A 19,645-nucleotide genomic window follows, 5' to 3' on the forward strand; every position below is an offset into this window, starting at 1 on the left:
ATTGAACAGGCACACAATTTCATGAATGGATGAATGAAAGAATCAATGAGCGTCCGCGGCCGCAGCGGGCGCATCAGGGCCCCGCCCCCTTCCGCTCTGCGCCCCCTCCCACCCGCGCCACGCGGTGGGGCCAAGGGCGGGTCTCTAGCGACCGTTCGCTGGCGCGTGCGCGGGAGACGGCGCGCGGCCGGAGGTGGCGGGCGGGCTCCCGGTGCGCGCGCGCGAGGGGAGGGGCGGGGCCGGGCAAGGGGCAGGCAGGCAGGCAGGCAGGCAGGCGGGCGGGCGGCTGGCTGTGGAGCCGGCGGCGGCGGCGGCGGCGGCTGGCCGGTCGAGCGTGTGCCGGGTGGGAGAAGACGAGGCTGCGGTTATGCTGCTACCTCCGTAAGGAGCGCCGAGGAGGCCGCGGCCCTTGAGGCCCCAGAAAGCGCGGAGGAGCTGCGGGCTGGGGTCGGTGGCTTCGGGCGCCCGCCGGGCCATGGTGGCCGCGGGCGGTGCTTGGCGCGGCAGCGCTGCGGCCCGGGGCCGTGCGGGGCCGGGACAGTCGCGGCGCTGACGCCCGCAGGGCCCAGCCGCAGATATGAAGCGGAGCCGCTGCCGCGACCGACCGCAGCCGCCGCCGCCGCCGCCGCCGCCTGCCGCCCGCCGGGAGGATGGGGCTCAGCGGGCGGCGGAGCTGCCTCAGCCCCAGCCCCAGCCCCAGCCCCAGTCCCTGCCCCCGCGCCGGCGAGCGCCGCCCGCGAGGCAGCGACCGGAGGAGCAGACGGGGCCCGCCGGGCCCGAAGTCAGGGAGCAGGTAGGGCTGGCTGGGGTCGCGGAGGGGAAGGATGGGGAGCGGGAGCCTGAATGGGAGCGAAGGGGGAGGGCGATCTCAGGCGGGAAGACTTGGGCTGGGGCGTTGAAGGGGGTGGGAACTGAGTAGTTCGGTAGAAGGAATGGGAGGTCTGGAGAGGCAGAAAAATGGGGAGTGGAGAAATGGAAGTGATGGTCTGGGGTTAAATAGGAAATGAGGGAGTGGGGACGAAAAATGGTCCTATAGGGATTTTGAGGTCATGGGTTTTGGATGGGAAGAGGGGACGCTAGAATGTGGGCTGGGAGTAAATGAAGTGCAAAGAATAGGCTTACTAAAGGGGTATGGAGGAATTATGCTGAGGGGCGAGTAGTGTAAGGTAGGGACAGCCAGTATGATGTAGTAAATGCCCTATTTTCTGGAGGTTGTCTTGACAGTTGTGAAGACGGATGTCATTCCTAAGCATTCTCTGATGTGGCGATCGGTACAGTCTTGTAGGAATATGTTATGAATCGTTGTTAAAATTCTCTCCAGTAACGATCCATTTCACGAGAAAGCACTTTTTAAAACATGTGCTTTTAAAACATGTGCTTTGGGGATGCATGTGTGCAGTCCCAAGCCCAATATTGTGAACCGCGAATTCATGGATATAGTCTCTGCCTTCTAGGAGTTTACCACAGAAAACACCTTAGTGGGAAAACACAGATATAAAAAAGTGTAAAAAGTTCATGGAGTTTCTGAATGGACAGGATGTGTTTATGTAATTTATTAATCAGTGTAGGTGTATATAGAAGTAGGGGATAAAGGTCAGCTTTATCAGGTAGGAGAAGTTGTCACTAGTGGCTCTAGGAAGTTTGGTGAAAGGAGAGTATGTGGTCCTTGATCTTGTGGGATTTACAGAAAAATGTTCTGTAGTAATGAACTCTAGTGACAGTTTCCCTTTTGCACATTCTACACAAGACTCTAGTGACTTCATCTTTGGATCTTTGAAGAATTCTGTTAAGTCTCCTGCCTCTTTCCTGTATGTTAAATAAGTATTTTCCTTAGACATCATTCTTTATTATATAGTTTAAGTGATGCACATCTTAGCACCTGGACTTTCCCCCCTTTTGTTTTTAAATTAATTTCTTTACATATTTATTGGCTGTGTTGGGTCTTAGTTGCTGCGCGCGGGCTTTCTCTAGTTGAGGCAAGCGGTGGCTACTCTTTGTGGTGCGCAGGCTCCTCATTGCTGTGGCTTCGCTTGTTGCGGAGCATGGGCTCTAGGTGCGTGGGCTTCAGTAGCTGCGGCATACTGGCTAGTTGTGGCTCACGGACTCTAAAGCACAGGCTCAGTACATGTGGGATCTTCCTGGAGCAGGGATCGAACCCGCGGCCCTTGCGTTGGCAGGCGGATTCTTAACCATTGCGCCCATCTGTGAAGGTCGTGCCCCCCCCTTTTTTAATCTCGTGTTCTCCACCCAGTCCTGAGTAGACTGCACCATCTCTACCCTTGCTTTCAGGCCACTGAACATTGTTCTCTTACTGTAATTTCCCCCCTCATCCTTGTCTTTTATATCCTCTGCAGTTCCTATGTGAAACATTTTAAAATGTACTTAAAGCCCAGATCCTTTCCTGAGTCAATTTACCTGATTGCAGTTGACCTTATTGCATGCTTCACTAAAGAGTTCAAGTTTACTTGATTTCTCCCTCTTCTCTATCTCAGGATTTTTGTGTTCACTCAGCTTTTTAAATCTCAAAGAAGGAAGTATTCATCCTCTTTTCCAGGGCTAATCCCTCTATGTTCCTGATTTCATTCCCTCTCATCTGCTGTAGGCTCTTGTTATGTATGTTATTTTCTCTTTGTCTTCTACCTCAAATAAAAACAAAACAACAGGATTTCTCTGAACTGTTTAACCTACTTAAAGCTACTTTGTAATCTCACTTTTGCTTTACCAGCAACCTTGAAAAATGAGTTTGTATTCACCATCTCAGCTTCTTCACCTTGTATACATTCCTTATATTATGATTTGGCTTCTACACATAAACTACCCTCAACTGATGTTTTCAAGGTCACCAGTAACTTTGTATGTTTATTTACTTTTTAATTGAGAAGTGACTTATCTACAGTGTGCAAATCAAAGTTTCCTTTAGCCCATGAATTTTTACAGAATAAATACACCTATGTGACCACTCCTCAAATCAATATGTAGAACATTTCACCCAGTACCCTGGAATGTTCTTTGTGCTTTCTCCCAGGTATTACCCTTCTCCAGAGGTAACCACTCTTTCAACCTCTATCACCACGGATCAGTTTTGCCTCTTCTGAACTTCATATAAATGGAACAAGAGTACAGTTTGTACTCTTTTGTGACTAGAGTCTTTCATTCAAACTATGTCTGTGAGATTCATCTATATTGTTGCTTTTACAACAAGCTTTTCTTTTTCACTGCTGTGTAATTTTCCATTGTGTGAATGTACCATGATGGATACTAAAACTTTTCCTTTTTTTAAATTAAAAAATAATTCATGGCTATTTATGAAAAGTTTTCATTGTGAAAGAATTACACAGAGAGTTGCAGCAGTCCCAAGGGACCTTTAAATGATTAAATCTGAGAGCCTTCCCCCAGTCTGCATGGTCTCTGACCTCTGTGAACTATTTGTCACTCTTGACCATGTGTTCCGTGGTATTTTCTTCTCTTTTGTCTTAATGTCCATTCCACTCCTGTTTCTCTGACTGCTTCTTGGGTGTCTTTTTCTATTTTCTGTCCCTGTCTTCAATATGTTCCTTGAGGATATGTCCTCTGTCCTTAGCTTTTTTCTTTTTCTTTTGTTTGTTTGTTTTTTTGGCTGCATCGGGTCTTCGTTGCTGCATGTGGGCTTTCTCTAGTTGTGGTGAGCAGGGGCTACTCTTTGTTGCAGTGTGTGGGCTTCTCATTGCTGTGGCTTCTCTTGTTGCAGAGCATGGCCTCTAGGCACACAGGCTTCAGTAGTTGTGGCTCGTGGGCTCTAGAGCGCAGTTGTGGTGCACGGGCTTAGTTGCTCCCTGGCATGTGGGATCTTCCCAGACCAGGGATTGAACCTGTGTCTGCTGTACTGGCAGGTGGATTCTTAACCACTGCACTACCAGGGAAGTCCCAGCTATTTTCTTTTTCTTTTGGCCGCACCCTGTGGCTTGAGGGATCTTAGTTTCCTCACTAGGGATTGAACCCAGGCCCCCACAGTGAAAGCACCCAGTCCTAACCACTGGACCGCCAGGGAATTCCCAGTGTTTTTCTTAATTGTACTTCATTTTTTCGCAGGCTTATCCTATTCCTGGCAAGTGCTTAGGATGTGGAATAGGATCTGTAGTTCTCTTTGTTCATGGCATTGTGTCACAGAACCTCCTTGTAGAGTGATCTGAGTCTCTAGGCCTGACCTCTTTCCTTAGCTCTACACTTCCATTTTTGGGCTTAACATTTGCACCTTAGACTCTCAGCATTTGTGATTTTAACATTTGTGATTTTCATAATTTGATAGTGTCCTTGAAAGTCATAACTTGAAATTATTTGATGTTGAAAAGTTAAAAATTTCAGTTTTGTGTGTTATGAGGCTGGATGGATTATTCCATTCATTCAGGGAGTAAGAACCTAGATGATCACCAAGCATCTACTTTTCACAAATGAGTTTGTTCTCCATTTCTCATGGCATGGAATAATGCTTGTTACATAGGAATAATTTCTGAACAGGATGCAGAATTTGGATCTCTAGGTCAGTGGCTTACTGTATCATTGAAATAGAATCCGTTGTTTCTCCTTTGAAATGTGCTTCTTCCTCTGTCTTTCCTTTTTCTTGTCATCAAACTTGAAATTATATGCATGGTCTATGACTTTTCACTCTCTCTTGACCCCCTTATCCAGATTCTGCTGATTCTGTCGTCATAACATCTTTCAAATCTTTATTCCCACTGTCATCACCTTAATTCAGCATTTGTAAACTTTTGTCTTGGTTGTTGTACTATCTTAACTGCATTTACTCTGCTTTTAGTCTTTTAACCTCTGATCTATTCTGCATTCTAATAAGAAAAAAAAAGATTGAAACTCCTTGCTTACCTGAATTCCAGTGATAGATAAGTATTTGTTAAATGATCATTTCATTGCTTTATCTTCAGAAACTTTCGTTAGCGTCTTAATACTACAGAACAAAGTTTAAAGACCTTGACATTTAAGGTCTGCTTGATTCTTAACACTTTTTATTAGAATCAGAGTTAGAGGCCCCTTCTCTTGGTTCCCAAGACTTTGCTTTGTCTCCATTGTAGTGTACATTGTTGAAATAGCTTTCTCTCTCATTACTAAGTTCTTTGAAGCCTTAGACGCTTTCATTTACCTAGGGCCCAGTATGGTATTTGAAACATAGTTATTAGTTTGAATATTATTTAAAAACATAGATGTGTGCTGCCTCTTGAAACATATATTTGCTCAGCAATATCCTAATTGGTTGTCAGTCTCAGAGAAATAACTCCTCAGAGGCTGTCTTATTAATCTTTGTACCAGCCTATAGTATTTTAAATGGTACATAATGGGCATTCAGTAAGTATTTGTTTACTGCTTAGGCATTTTCATATATTTATTTTAATTAATCATCCGTCTGAAAAGCTCTTTCTTCTCTGTCTTTGCCCATTAAAATTCTACTCAAGCTTCCAGGCCTAACTCATGCCATAGAAACTGTTCTGTGAAGTTGTTTTTCCATGATTGGGCTGTAGTAAATGGCACTTCTTCTGTGTTCATTTTGTATTATTTCATATCTGCTTTTAAGTTGTAAATTATTGAGGGTAGGAACTATGTCATCATTTTATCTACCATAATGCATAGTCAAGGGCTTTGTCACAATAGGTGTTAAGTAATTATTTGTTAACTGAATGAATGAATAGAAAATGACTCAAATATTTTGAATTTGGGTGAGTTGAGTAATAATAGTAGTAAGATAGAATTAGGTGAGTAAAGGAAATGAGACATTTTTGAGGATGGAGGAAAATGGAGTTCAGATTTACTCTCTGGAATTCTCTCAGCACCATTAAGGAATTTTCAAAATTATTTTCACAGAAATTAGTATCTTCTCTTTATTCTGCACTATAATGTTAGTATATGGGCAAAAGCATAGGGTGAAAAACACACAGAGGGGAAGCTGCATCTATTGTGTAGGGAACTGTAATCAGTTTAGTATTGGAACTTGAAGGCGTAGGTGATGAGTTAAGAGACTAAAGGAGCCTAGACTGTCGACTGTCTTTAGTATTATGTAAAAAGATAGTAAGTAGGGAAGTGGGATGATCTTACTTGTTTTTTAGCTGGATTACTCTGGCAACTGTGTGGAGGATACAATATAGGACATGGTGATTGAGACATGGGCATTTGAGAATTATTCTGAGTTTTCAGTATAGACTGTTTTTATTTATTTTTTTAGGCTGCATCAGGTCTTAGTTGTGGCATGCAGGATCTTTGTTGTGGTATGAGGACTTCTGAGTTGCAGCATGCTGACTTTTAGTTGTGGCATGCATGTGGGATCTAGTTCCCCAACTAGGGATCAAACCCAGGCCCCCTGCATTGGGAGCGTGGAGTCTTACCCACTGGACCACCAGGGAAGTCCCTCAACACAGAATATTTATTAGCCCTCCCCTCTTGTCTAGAAGTAATATGAGTAATGCCAGCTCCTGAAAACCTGTTACCTTTGGAAGATTTGATTTCATCAAAGGTACTGGAAGCAGAGAGCCTGGAATGGTTGAAGCAGGTTGGACAGTGTTCCCTGATGAGGGTAGGACAGATCTGCTTACAGATTTTTCCCATCTTTGTTTTACTGAATGCCCGTAGCCTAAGATCAACCTAAAAGCTTTTTCCACCCCAGTTACTCATGGTGACCTATGATCAGGACTATGAGAGGCAGCTTAATACTGCAGTCGTTATGCCTCCTTCGTTGCTGGTCTTAGCTACTGTATGGTTCTCTGCTAAATTTGCCACCTAGCTTTGTACTTTCTTGGTAAAACCCCTATGGTACCTTGGTAGTTACTACTTTTTATCAGCAGGTATTGGTGGTTTTTCTTCATTATGTACATACTTGGGGTTCCAGAGAGGTTTGAAAACCAGGTTGTTGGGTCAAGGGCTAGCCCTCAGGGAGGAGGAAAAAGTCCTCAGGGGAGAGCAGAGACTACACATCATTGGGAGTAAGAACTTACACAAAGTGCATTGTTAGTCAGACATAGTTGACCACCTTTTTGTTTCAGTGTTGTACCTCATTGTTAACTCCCAAACTTTTCTCTTCTCTGCAGCACAGCCTTGTGTACGTTGGAAGTACAGTAAATAATTGATGGGGAAAATTAACATCAATCTGAGCTTCCTACTTCCATGTTTATTGGGTATATTTCATCTTTACCAATAATTGTTCCACTTCTAAAATCTTAGTTTTGAGCTTGCCACACTCTGACCTTCAAATCATCTTCTGTTTCTCTACCTCACATTCTTTTTAGGATTTCCTCTCCAAAAATTATTCAAACTCCTTGGAACCTCTGGTCCATTGATATCCTTTTTTTTTTTTTCAAACCAGCTTTTCATTGTCAGTCACCTCATGCCTCCGCTTTCCTCCTTGTCCAGCTTAACATTTCATGGGTATCATAATTATTCCTATTTGTGTACCTTCATTACCTTCTACCATACCTGCTTGAGAAAATTCCAACCATGATTAAAACAACTGTGCCTTTTCTGCACTTGTATCTAGGCAGCTGAATGTGGCTGGAGAAAAACACAGCTATGCTGACATCTAAATCTGTGATCATGAACCTGAGTCTTTCAGTGGTGACAGTCAGTCATATGATATTCCCTAGATCATTCACTTTTTTTTTTTTTTTTTCTCCTGACCTCCTGGTTGCGCCGCTCTGAACCCGGGCCCTGGGCAGTCAGAGCACAGGGTCTTAACCACTGGACCACCAGGGAATTCCCCCCATTCACTCTTTTTTTAAAAAATAAATTTATTTATTTTATTGGCCATGTTGGGTCTTTTTTTGCTGTGCGCGGGCTTTCTTTAGTTGTGGTGAGTGGGGGCTACTCTTCGTTATGGTGCGCAGGCTCCTCATTGCCATGGCTTCTCTTGTTGTGGTACGCGGGCTCTAGGCGTGTGGGCTTCATGGGCTCGATAGTTGTGGCTCACGGGCTCGAAAGCGCAGGCTCAATAGTTGTGGCGCACAGGCTTAGTGGCTCCGCGACATGAGAGATCTTCCTGGAGCAGGGATCGAACCTGTGTCCCCTGCATTGGCAGGCGGATTCTTCACCACTGCGCCACCTAGGAAGCTCCCCCTCTATTCACTCTTAAATGATAGTTTAATCTTTCTCCTCAAACTTCTTGCATTCTGTTTGTCCTCTTTACTCTCAGTTGATGTCCTTGCTTTCTGTTTCTCCGAGATAAAAATCAAGATAATCCTATAAGCTTCCATTACAAGTCACCCAACCTACCTATATCTGTACCCACATTCTTTTCCCTCTCTCCTGTTGCTGTGGGTAATCTGTTCCTATTCCCATCTAAGGCCAACCCCTACATCTAACTAGGAGTTTTATTCTTGAAATTATTCTTTCCTACTCCTGAATCATACATTTTTTTTTTCTGTTGATGATTCTCATCAACATACAAGCATGCTGCAGTATTTTCCATCTTGAAAAAACTTCACTAGTCCTGCATTCCCTCTCACTCATTTATCCTTTGATTCAACATTTTTGTTGTTGTTTTTTGTTGTTGTTGTTGTTGTTTGATTGTTGTTGAGATTACAGCAGTGAAAAAGGCAGATGACAAACCCTGTTTTTAAAGTTTCTGTTCTAGTAGAGGGATTCAGACAATAAAAGAAATAAGTAAAATATGTGCTATGCTATATGGTGATAAATACTACAAAGAAAATAAAGCTAGGAGCGGGGTACAGAGTGATGGGGGTTTTATGGCTTTAAATAGCATTATCAGGAAAGGCATTTTTTTGGAATGAGATCTTTGAGTAAAGACCTGAGGATGTAAGAAAGTGAGGCATTTGGATTATCTGGGGGAAGAGTATACTTGGTAGAGGGAATAGGAAGCACCTTGGACTAGAAGCATACCTTGAGCTCTAAAATTTGTGTTTGAAGAACACCAAGGAGGCCAGGTGTGGCTGGAGTAGAGTGAGTAAGAGGAAGAGTAGTAGGTAAGCTCAGAGGGGAGGGGTAGGGAGAGGAGGGCTGACTTGTGAAGAGTTTCAGATTGGTAAGGGTCTTACAGGCAGTTGTAAGGATTTTGGCTTTTATGTTGAATGAGATGAGAAGCCATTGGAGAGTTTTGAGCAGAGGAATCACGTGATCTAACATTCATTTTGATCCCGTATATTTGGCTACTCTAGCAAACACTGACTGAATGGGTATGTGGAAGTAGAAAGACCAGTTAAGAGGCTCTTGCAGTTAAAAGAGCAAGGGGTATGAAATAATTATGAGTAGGAGAGTGCTCCTTTTTATAACAAAACTATTTGAAAGTTGTCTATATCTTCTTTCATTTCCTCTCCTCTCATTCTCTTGTGAACCCATTCCAGTCAAGTCAGGCTTTAGTCTCTCATCATACCGCTGAAACAAGTCAAGGTCATCATTGGTCAAACCCAGTGGCCAGTTTTCAGTCTTCATCTCACTCAACCTATTGCTCTTGACATGGTTGAACATTCCATCATTTGGCTTCTGGGGCCATGCTTTTTTGGTTTTCTTCCAATCTCACTGGTGCTTTAGAGGGTTCAGTATTTAATCTGCTTTTACAGTCTATTCTCTCTCCTGATGTGATCTCTTGTCACATTCTAATACTTTACATTCCATGTCTGTGCTGCTGATTCCCACATTTATTTCTCTAGTCTTGACCTTTCTTCTGAGCTCTAACTCCTATTTTCAGTATGTAACATTTCTATTTGAGTAGCTAGTAGACCTTTCAAACTTAATATGTCCAAAGCTGAACCCTGTTTTTCACTTCCCATCTGCTTCTTCCCCAGTCTTTCCCATATCAATAAATGGCGCTATCATTCACTCATTTACTCAGAGCAAAACATGAAAGTTGTTTTTGATTCTTTTCTTAACCTCATATTTCACATTCAGCTCATCAGGTCTGGTTGGAGCTACATTCACATTGTGTGAGACTTTTTCCTGCTAGCTCCATCTCTACCCAAATCTTAGCCTCTATCATCTTTCATCTGGATTACTATGAAAGTCTCCTAACCTGTTTTCCTTATTCTATTCTTCTACCTCCTCTCCCCCCTGCCCCCATGATAATTTGCACACAGCAAGATCGGTATCATCCTGTAAAAGCTAAAATCAAAGTTTGTCACCACCCCTACTCAGAAGTGACTTTCCGGTGGTTAAGAAACCGCCTGCCAATGCAGGGAACACGGGTTCGATCCCTGCTCCAGGAAGATCCCACATGCCGCGGAGCAGCTAAGCCCGTGCGCCACAACTATTGAGCCTGAGCTTTAGGGCCCGTGAGCCACAACGGTTGAGCCCATGTGCCGCAACTGCTGAAGCCCATGTGCCTAGAGCCCATGCTCCGCAACAAGAGAAGCCATGGCAATGAGGAGCCCGCACACCACAACAAAGAGTAGCCCCCACTCGCCGCAACTCTAGAGAAAGCCTGCGTGCAGCAACAAAGACCCTACACAGCCAATAAATTAAAAAAAAAAAAAAAGTGGCTTTCCATCACAGTTGATCAAAATTGAAGGTGCTTGCTTTGTACTATAAGAGTCTACATGATCTGCCTCTTGGCCTTCTCTAACCTCATTTCCTTCTGCTCTTCCTCTTATTACTGAGCTCTGTTCACACTGGCTGCCTTGATGGTGTCCACATATATTAAGCATACTCCTGCCTGAGGACATTTTAAAAATTATTATTTGAGGACTTCTATACTTGATAGTTTTCTCTGCCTGAGGTGTTCTTTTTCTGGATATTTACATGACTGGCTTCCTCATTTCATTTATGTCTCTGTTGAGATATCACCTCCTCAAAGAGGCCTTCCTTGACCAGACTTTTTAAAGTAGCTTTCTTAGTCATTCCTTTTCCCTCTTTTTATTCGTGTCCTTTTATTCACCTGTTATTGTCACATATTTGTTATTTATTGTCATTCTCACACATTAGAATATGAAGTTCACGAGGGTAGGAATTTGGGTTGGTTTTTCCTTACTGCTGTATCTCCAGCCTCTAGAATTATATATAGGAGATAATAAATAAATACTTCTTGGGTGAATTTATAGTGATTAAGTTATTCTCTGACCTTAGATTCCAACTCTGTGACCTGATGCAAGTTACTTAAGTTCTTTAAGTCTTAATTATCCCATATATATGTAATGGAGATAATATTACCAATTTCATAGGGTTATTGTTAGGATTTAATAAACTAATCCATGTAAAACACTTTTGCAAAGTCTGATACCAATGAGTGCTCAATAATGGTTAATTATAGAGTATATACATAGAATGTGTGAATATAGAGTTCATATTTTTCCATATTCTCATATGGTTTTGGAAAGAGACATAATAGAAGGTATGTTTTGACCTTTGATTTTTGATGTTATCAAACTGTTCTTTTACTTTGTTCAGCTTGAAAAGACAGCTTTAATTTGTGCATTTTTCCCTTTAGGGAAAGTTTTATGGATTTCTTTCTTAAGTAATTGCCTTAGAAGATACTATAGTCTCCCTAGCTTTTAGAATGTATTTAAGAGCGAATTCAGGGCAAGGAAACCACATTTTAAAATTCTGTGATATTGTTTTAGTTGTACCAACTTTAATGTAACAAAATACTTCCAAAGGATTAACCTGGGTAGCCGATGCACAAATCCTTTACCCTTTAATTTGTTGGGAGATTAACAAACCATATAGTTTCTCTGCCTATATTTCAGCAAAGCAGAGGTAATATAGTACTGTCTGGCCTTCTAATATTCATGACTATTTGAGACCTTCAAGAATGTTTTAAAGACAGAAGAATTTAAAAGTAGTTGGCATTGGGCAGTCCAGTGGTTAGGACTTTGTGCTTTCACTGTGGTGGGCCTGGGTTCAGTCCCTGGTCAGGGAACCAAGACCCCGCAAGCCACAAGGCACAGCCAGAAAAAAAAGAAAATAGTTGGTATTAATTGTTAAGAAGTTCTCAAGTTGTTTCAAAAGGGTGATACCAAGATGATTTTTTTTTCAGGTAACCCTAGGAAGTCTGAGTCCTGCCTTTGACCAGTAAGAGAATGGGACATTTTACTATTAGCTCTCATGCTAGTAGTCTTTTATATAAATATATTTTTAAAAATATTTATTTATTTACTTATTTACTTACTTACTTACTTACTTACTGTCTTAGTTCCGGCATGCAGAATCTGTTTTTTTTAGCTATGGCATGCGGACTTCTTAGTTGTGGCATGCATGTGGGATCTAGTTCCCCTACCAGAGATGAACCTGGACCCCCTGCATTGTGAGGGCGGAGTCTTACCCACTGGACCACCAGGAAGTCCTAATAGTCTTTTATAGTTAAGAATATTAGTTGCTGGGCTTCCTAGGTGGCGCAGTGGTTGAGAATCTGCCTGCCAATGCAGGGGACACGGGTTCGATCCCTGCTCCAGGAAGATCCCACATGCCTCGGAGCAACTAAGCACGTGCGCCACAACTATTGAGCCTGCGCTTTAGAGCCCGTGAGCCACAAATGTTGAGCCCATGTGCTGCAACTGCTGAAGCCCATGTGCCTAGAGCCCGTGCTTCACAACAAGAGAAGCCATGGCAATGAGGAGCCCGTGCAGCACAACGAAGAGTAGCCCCCACTCACCACAACTAAAAAAGAAGAAAGCCCGCGCACAGCAAAAAAGACCCAACACAGCCAATAAAAAAAAAAAAAAAAAAATATATATATATATATATATATATATATATATATATATATTAGTTGCTTTAAAAAATACATTCAAAAGAACCCAGACTAATGGAGGGTCTACTATTTTATACATATGGCTTCCAAGGTCACCTGAGGCAAGTGGGCAGACCTGGAAATGGCTTAATCACTTCCACCTGTATTCCATTGCTAGAATTCAATCACAGGGCCATAGATTCTGCCCAGGAGAAAGGTGAATCATATTTGGTCAATATCTAGCTAGTTGTTGCCATAAACCTCAAACCCTAATATGGTCCTCAGCCAGAACTAGGTAGAAATGCTATTATTTTGGATATAGACCACCTAGAACTTTCATTCCTTATAGGCCCAAAGAGTTTTGGATAATAACTATTTTGAATGCACGTAAAGGCCTTTTCCCAAAAATATCTAGAAGATCTGGAAAAGCTTGTTTTGCTCAGTCTGTGGCAGAGCTATTCTCTGGCAGCCCCCATACTCTTTCAGGTCTTGATGGAGAGCGAGAGCCTTCTGTAGGCATTTCTCACTTTGTGAGCCCAGCCCTGTGGAAGAGAAAAAAGCCAGAAGGAAGCCAAGAGAAGCTGGAGAGGAAGGCGACTGGGTCTCAGCTGTTCTCACTTTAATAGGCTCCTGGAAGGAAGTATGGTCCTACCTCTACATGTGCTTTGACTTCTTAAATTGTGGTAAAATACGCTTAACATCAAATTTATGATGTGACATTCAGTACATTCAAATGTACAACCATCAGCATGATCTAGTTCCATAATATTTCCTCCTTCCCCCAGTGCCTGGCAACCACTAATGTGTTTTCTGTCTCTGTGGATATTTTATATAAAGGGAATCATACAATAAGTGGCCTTTTATGTCTGGCTTCTTTCACTTAACATAATGTTTTTGAGATTCATCCATATTTTTGCATATATCAGTATGTCTTTGCTTTTTATGGCTGAGTAATATTCCATTATGTGGATATACCACATTTTGTTTATTCAGTCATCACCTTATGGGCATTTGGGTTGTTTCTACTTTTTGGTGATTGTGATAGTGCTGCTATGAACATTTGTGTACAAGTTTTAGTTTGTACACCTGTTTTTCAAGTTTTTATTTTTTTAAATTTATTTTATTGGCTGTGTTGGGTCTTTTTTTGCTGTGCGCAGGCTTTCTTTTTTGAGTGGCGGTGAGTGGGGGCTACTCTTCGTTGTGGTGCGCGGGCTCCTCATTGCCATGGCTTCTCTTGTTGCGGAGCATGGGCTCTAGGCACATGGGCTTCAGTAGTTGCAGCACGTGGGCTCAATAGTTGTGGCTCACAGGCTCTAAAGCGCAGGCTCAATAGTTGTGGCACATGGGCTTAGTTGTTCTGCTGCATGTGGGATCTTCCTGGTGCAAGGATTGAACCTGTGTCCCCTGCAATGGCAGGTGGATTCTCAACCATTGCGTCACCTAGGAAGCCCAGTTTTTCAAGTTTTTGTTTCTATATGCAAGAGTGGAATTACTGGATCATGTTATAATTCTGTGTTTAAGTTTTGGAGGAATTGCCAAACTGTTTTCCACTGGGGGTTTATCATTTTAACATTCCCACTAGCAACTTATGAAGGTTTTAGTTTGTTTGTGATCTTGCTGACACTTATTTTTCATTTAAAAAAAATTTAGCCATCCTAGTGGATAGAAATGATATCTTGTGCGTTTTTTTTTCCATTAAATATTTATTTATTTATTTGGCTGCGCCAGGTCTTAGTTGTGGCATGTGGGATCTTTTGGTTGTGGCATGCATGTGGGATCTATTTCTCCTATCAGAGATTGAACCCAGCCCCCCTGCATTGGGAGTGTGGAGTCTTAACTGCTGGGCCACCAGGGAAGTCCCTGTCTCTTCTTAATCTATAGATTTTCCTTTCATCTCTTCCTTTTCTTTAAAATCTGTATGTTGAAAAACCTTGGGGCATTTGACCTATAGTTCCATAGTCTAGATTGCACAGTTATGGTGCATTTCAAAATATTTTATGCCCTTTGTATTTCCTGCAAATTACAGCTGGATACAGAGGCTTAATCAGCCTCAGGTTCAGTTCCTTTGGCACAATTTTGGGTGGTAGTGTGTTCTTTCAACAGGAAGCATTGATGTCTGCTTTTTGCTCTTTGATTGTAGCAGTTGATGCTCAGAGCTGAGATTTGCTAATTGGGAGTTGCAAAGTAGTGATATAATTCTGTCATTTTTTTTCATTTATTAGGTGGCATAACATTTTAAGGAGATGCTTCTTCTCATTTACTGTTGGTTTCCATCAGAATAGTTCATGTAAGAATGGCCTGATTCTCTTTCCTTTTGTTTACCTAGTTTTTTGTTTTTTTTAAATGTATTTATTTATTTATTGACTGTGTTGGATCTTCCTTGCTGCACTCAGGCTTTCTCTAGTTGCAGAGAGCGGGGGCTACTCTTCATTGTGGTGTGCAGGCTTCTCACTGCGGTGGCTTCTCTTGTTGTGGAGCACGGGCTCTAGGCACGTGGGCTTCAGTAGTTGTGGCACATGGGCTCAATAGTTGTGGCTCATGGGCTCTAGAGCACAGGCTTAGTAGTTGTGGCACATGGGCTTAGTTGCTTCGCGGCATGTGGGATCTTCCTGGGCCAGGGCTCGAACACGTGTCCCCTACATTGGCAGGCAGATTCTTAACCACTGCACCGCCTAGGAAGTCCCAGTCATTTCCTTTTTTTTTTTTTTTTTTTTTTTTAGAGCTTTTGTTGAGATACAGTTAACATACAATAAACTGCATATATTTAGAACGTACAATTTGGTATTCCAATCTCCCAGATCATTCCCCCCCAACCCTCCCTGCTTTCCCCACTTGGTGTCCATATGTTTATTTTCTACATCTATGTCTCTATTTCCTCCTTGCAAACTGGTTGATTTGTACCATTTTTCTATAGTCTGCATATATGTGTTAATATACGGTATTTGTTTTTCTCTTTCTGACTCACTTCACTCTGTATGACAGTCCCCAAGTCCATCCACGTCTCTAGAAATGTCCCAGTTTCCTTGCTTTTTACAGCTGAGTAATAATCCATTGTATATATGTACCACATCTTTTTTATCCATTCATCTGTTGATGGACATTTAGGTTGCTTTCATGTCCTGGCTATTGGAAATAGCGCTGCAGTGAACATTGGAGTACATGTGTCTTTCTGAATTACGGTGTTCTCTGGATATATGCCCAGCAGTGGGATTGCTGGGTCATATGGCAACTCTATTTTTAGTGTTGCAAGGAACCTCCATACTGTTTTCCATAGTGGCTGTATCAATTTACATTCCCAGCAACAGTGCAAGAGCGTTCCCTTTTCTCCACAGCCTCTCCAGCATTTACTGTTTGTAGATTTACTGATGATGCCCATTCTGACCGGTGTGAGGTGATACCTCATTGTGGTTTTGATTTGCATTTCTCTCATAATTAGTGATGTTGAGCAGCTTTTAATGTGCCTCTTGGCCATCCCTGTGTCTTCTTTGGAGAAATGCCTATTTAAGTCTTCTGCCCATTTTTTGATTGGGTTGTGTGTTTTTTTGATATTGAGCTGGATGAACTGTTTATATATTTTGGAGATTAGTCCTTTGTCTGTTGATTCGTTTGCAGATATTTTCTCCCATTCTGAGGGTTGTCTTTTCGTCTTGCTTATAGTTTCCTTTGCTGTGCAGAAGCTTTGAAGTTTCATTAGGTCCCACTTATTTATTTTTGTTTCTATTTCCATTACTCTAGGGGGTGGGTCAAAAAAGATCTTGCTGTGATTTACATCAAAGAGTGTTCTTCCTATGTTTTCCTCTAGCAGTTGTATAGTGTCTGACCTTATATTTAGGCCTTTAATCCATTTTGAGTTTATTTTTGTGTATGGTGTTAGGGAGTGTTCTAATCTCATTCTTTTCCATGTAGCTGTCCAGTTTTCCCAGCAACACTTATTGAAGAGGCTGCCTTTTCTCCACTGTATATCCTTGCCTCCTTTGTCATAGATTAGTTGACCATAGTTTATCTCTGGGCTTTCTATTCTGTTCCATTGATCTATATTCCTGTTTTTGTGCCAGTACCATACTGTCTTGATCACTGTAGCCTTGTAGTATAGCCTGAAGTCAGGAAGCCTGATTCCACCAACTCTCCCAGTCATTTCTTAACTGATCTTTTATTTCTAATTTTTTCTTGAGTTCTCGCACCTCATTAGTGAGTTTCTGTGTATCTGATTTGCGTTTTGTAGCATAAATGTCTTTAGTAAATTTTAAAATTGTATGTTGCAGTTATCTACATTTTTACTTACTGTGTTCTTTCTCTGTTCCTAAAGTTTCTTATTGTATTATTTCCTTTCTGTTTAGAGAACTTTCTTTAGCCATTCTTTTAGAATAGCTTTGCTGCCAACAAAGTCTTAATTATCCTTATTTCTGAAGGTCATTTTCCCTGGTTATTACTTCTGGGTTGACAGTTCTTTTCTTTCAACACTTGAAAAATGCTGTGCTGCCACTTTATTCTAGACTACATAGTTTCTGATGAGAAATCTGTCATTCAAATGTTTGTTTTTGTTATTCTATAGGTAGGGTGTCATTTTTCTCTGACTGCTTTCATGTTTTTTTGTTTGTAAGTTTTCAGAATTTTAATTATAATGTTTCCTGGCATATTTCTTTGGGTTTATTCTGCTTGAGGTTCAAGCTTGGGTTTCTCAGCTTCTTGAATCTGTAGGTTTATGTCTTCTTAGCACATTTGGGAGATTTTCAGCCATGATTTATTCTAGTACATTTTCTTCCTTTCTTTCTTTGTCCTTTCCTTTTGGACTCCAATTGCACAGACATTAGATCTTTAATTACAGTCCCATGGGTCTCAAAGTCTCTGTTTATTGTTTTCAGTCTGTTTTCTCTTTGTTGTTCATGTTGAGTAACTTCTATTATTGTCTTTCAGTTCACTGTTTATTCTGTCCTTTACGTTCTGCTGAAAAGCTCATTCACGCAGTTATTTAATTTTGGTTGTTATATGTTTCAGTTCTAAAATATCCATTTGGTTCTTTATGTTTTATTTGTTTGCTCAGATTTTATTTTTTCATTTGATTAAAGTATGTCTATCTTTGCTCACTGAAATATTTTTATCATGTTTGTTTTATATGCTTTGCCTCATTTCCTCTAATACTGCCATCTTTTGTGTTTAGTTAAATTGTGTGTGGTGTGTGTGTGTGATGAACCATTGTGATCCTCTCTAATCTCCTTTTTGTGTGCTTTTTTAATATTTTCTTTTTGCTTTGCCATGGGGATTACATGTAATATCCGAAATTTATAACAGTCTAGTTTGAATTGGTACCAACTTCAGTAACATACAAAAACCTTGCTCCGATACACCTCTATTCTCCCACCCCTCTTTATGTTCTCACAAATTATATCTTCATACATTGTGTGCCTAATAACATATATTTATTATTTTTATGCATTTGTCTTTTAAATCATATAGGAAATAAAAAGTGGAGTTACAAACCAAAAATATAATAATACTGACTTTTTTTAAAAAAATTAATTAATTTATTTATTTTATTGGCTGTGTTGGGTCTTTTTTTCTGTGCGTGGGCTTTCTTTTAGTTGCGGTGAGTGGGGGCTACTCTTCGTTGTGGTGCGCGGGCTCCTCATAGCCGTGGTTTCTCTTGTTGCGGAGCACAGGCTCTAGGCATGTGGGCTTCAGTAGTTGCAGCACATGGGCTCAATAGTTGTGGCTCACGGGCTCTAAAGCTCAGGCTCAATAGTTGTGGCGCATGGGCTTAGTTGCTCTGTGGCATGTGGGATCTTCCTGGAGCAGGGATCGAACCCCTGTCCCCTGCATTGGCAGGCGGATTCTTAACCACTGCACCGCCTCGGAAGCCCAGTACTGACTTTTGTATTTGTTCATGTAGTTACCTTTGCTGGAGATCTTTATATCTTCATATGGCTTCAAGTTTCTGTTTTGTATCTTTTCATTTCAACCTGAGGATTCCTTTTAGGGCCAGTGTAGTGGTGATAGACTCCCTCAGCTTTTGTTTATCTGGGTAGAAATCTAAGTTGACAGTTTTTTCTGTCAGCACTTTAAGTATGTCATTTCTTCTGGAGTCCATAGTTCTGATGCAAAATTGGCTGTTAATCTGATTGGGGATCCCCTGTCCATGGTGAGTTGCAGCTCTCTTACTGTTTTGAATATTTTCTCTTTGTCATTAGCTTCAGCAGTTTGATTATGATATGTTTAGATGTGAATTTGTTTGAGTTTAACCTGCTTCAAGTTCATTGAGCTCCTGAACATGTAGGCTTGTGTCTCTCATCAAATTTGGGAAGTGTTTGACAGTTATCTCTTCAGATATTCTTTCTTGCCCTTTTTCTCTTCTCCTTCTGGGAGTCCCTTAATGCGTATATTGTTTCTTTTGAAGATGTCCCCCTGGTCCCTTAGGCTCTCTTCACTTTTCTTCATTCCTTTTTTTTTTTACTTTAAGAACTTTTATTGAGATGCAGTTGACATACAATAAACTGCATATACTTAAAGTGTACAATTTGATGTTTTTTTCTTATTAGTAATGTGTATATGTCTTGCTCCTCAGACTGTATAGTTTTAATTGTTTTGTCTTCAAGATTGCTGATTCAGTCTTTGCCTGCTCAAATTTGCTATTGAACCTCCTACTGAATTTTTCACTTTACTTGCTGGTCTTTTTATCTCCAGAATTTCTGTTTGGTTCCTTTTTTAAATTTCTGTCTTTTTGTTGATAGTCTTGTTTTGTTTGTTGTTTTCCTGAATTTCTTTAATTCTTTGTCCAGTTTTCCTTTACTGATATGAGCATATTTAAGACAATTTAAAGTTTACTACTAAGTCCAATGGTGGGCTTCCTCAGGGATGGTTTCTGTTAATTTGTTGTGACTCTCTGAGTGGGCCGTACTTCTTATTTCTTTATATGTCTTGTGATTTTTGTTGTTGTTGAAAAGCAGACATTTGAATATTGGTAACTCTGGAATACAGCTTTTTTCCTTTCCCCAGGGTTTGCTC

The 19,645-nt window shown here is 41.3% G+C and overlaps 1 protein-coding gene across 4 annotated transcripts in view; it reads left to right on the forward strand.

The window, feature by feature from the left end:
• The first annotated feature begins 231 nt into the window (after positions 1-231).
• The window catches only part of MAST2 (microtubule associated serine/threonine kinase 2), a 223,197-nt gene continuing 203,783 nt past the window's right edge, over positions 232-19,645 (forward strand). For all 4 annotated transcript variants that reach the window (XM_057709503.1, XM_057709528.1, XM_057709519.1 and 1 more), the window contains exon 1: positions 232-793. In XM_057709503.1, coding sequence (XP_057565486.1) covers positions 578-793 — 216 coding nt within the window. In that variant the 5' untranslated portion in view covers positions 232-577. The remainder of the gene's footprint in view (positions 794-19,645) is intronic.

The sequence above is a fragment of the Hippopotamus amphibius genome, chromosome 1 (assembly GCF_030028045.1).
Source record: "Hippopotamus amphibius kiboko isolate mHipAmp2 chromosome 1, mHipAmp2.hap2, whole genome shotgun sequence".
Lineage (NCBI taxonomy): Eukaryota > Metazoa > Chordata > Mammalia > Artiodactyla > Hippopotamidae > Hippopotamus > Hippopotamus amphibius.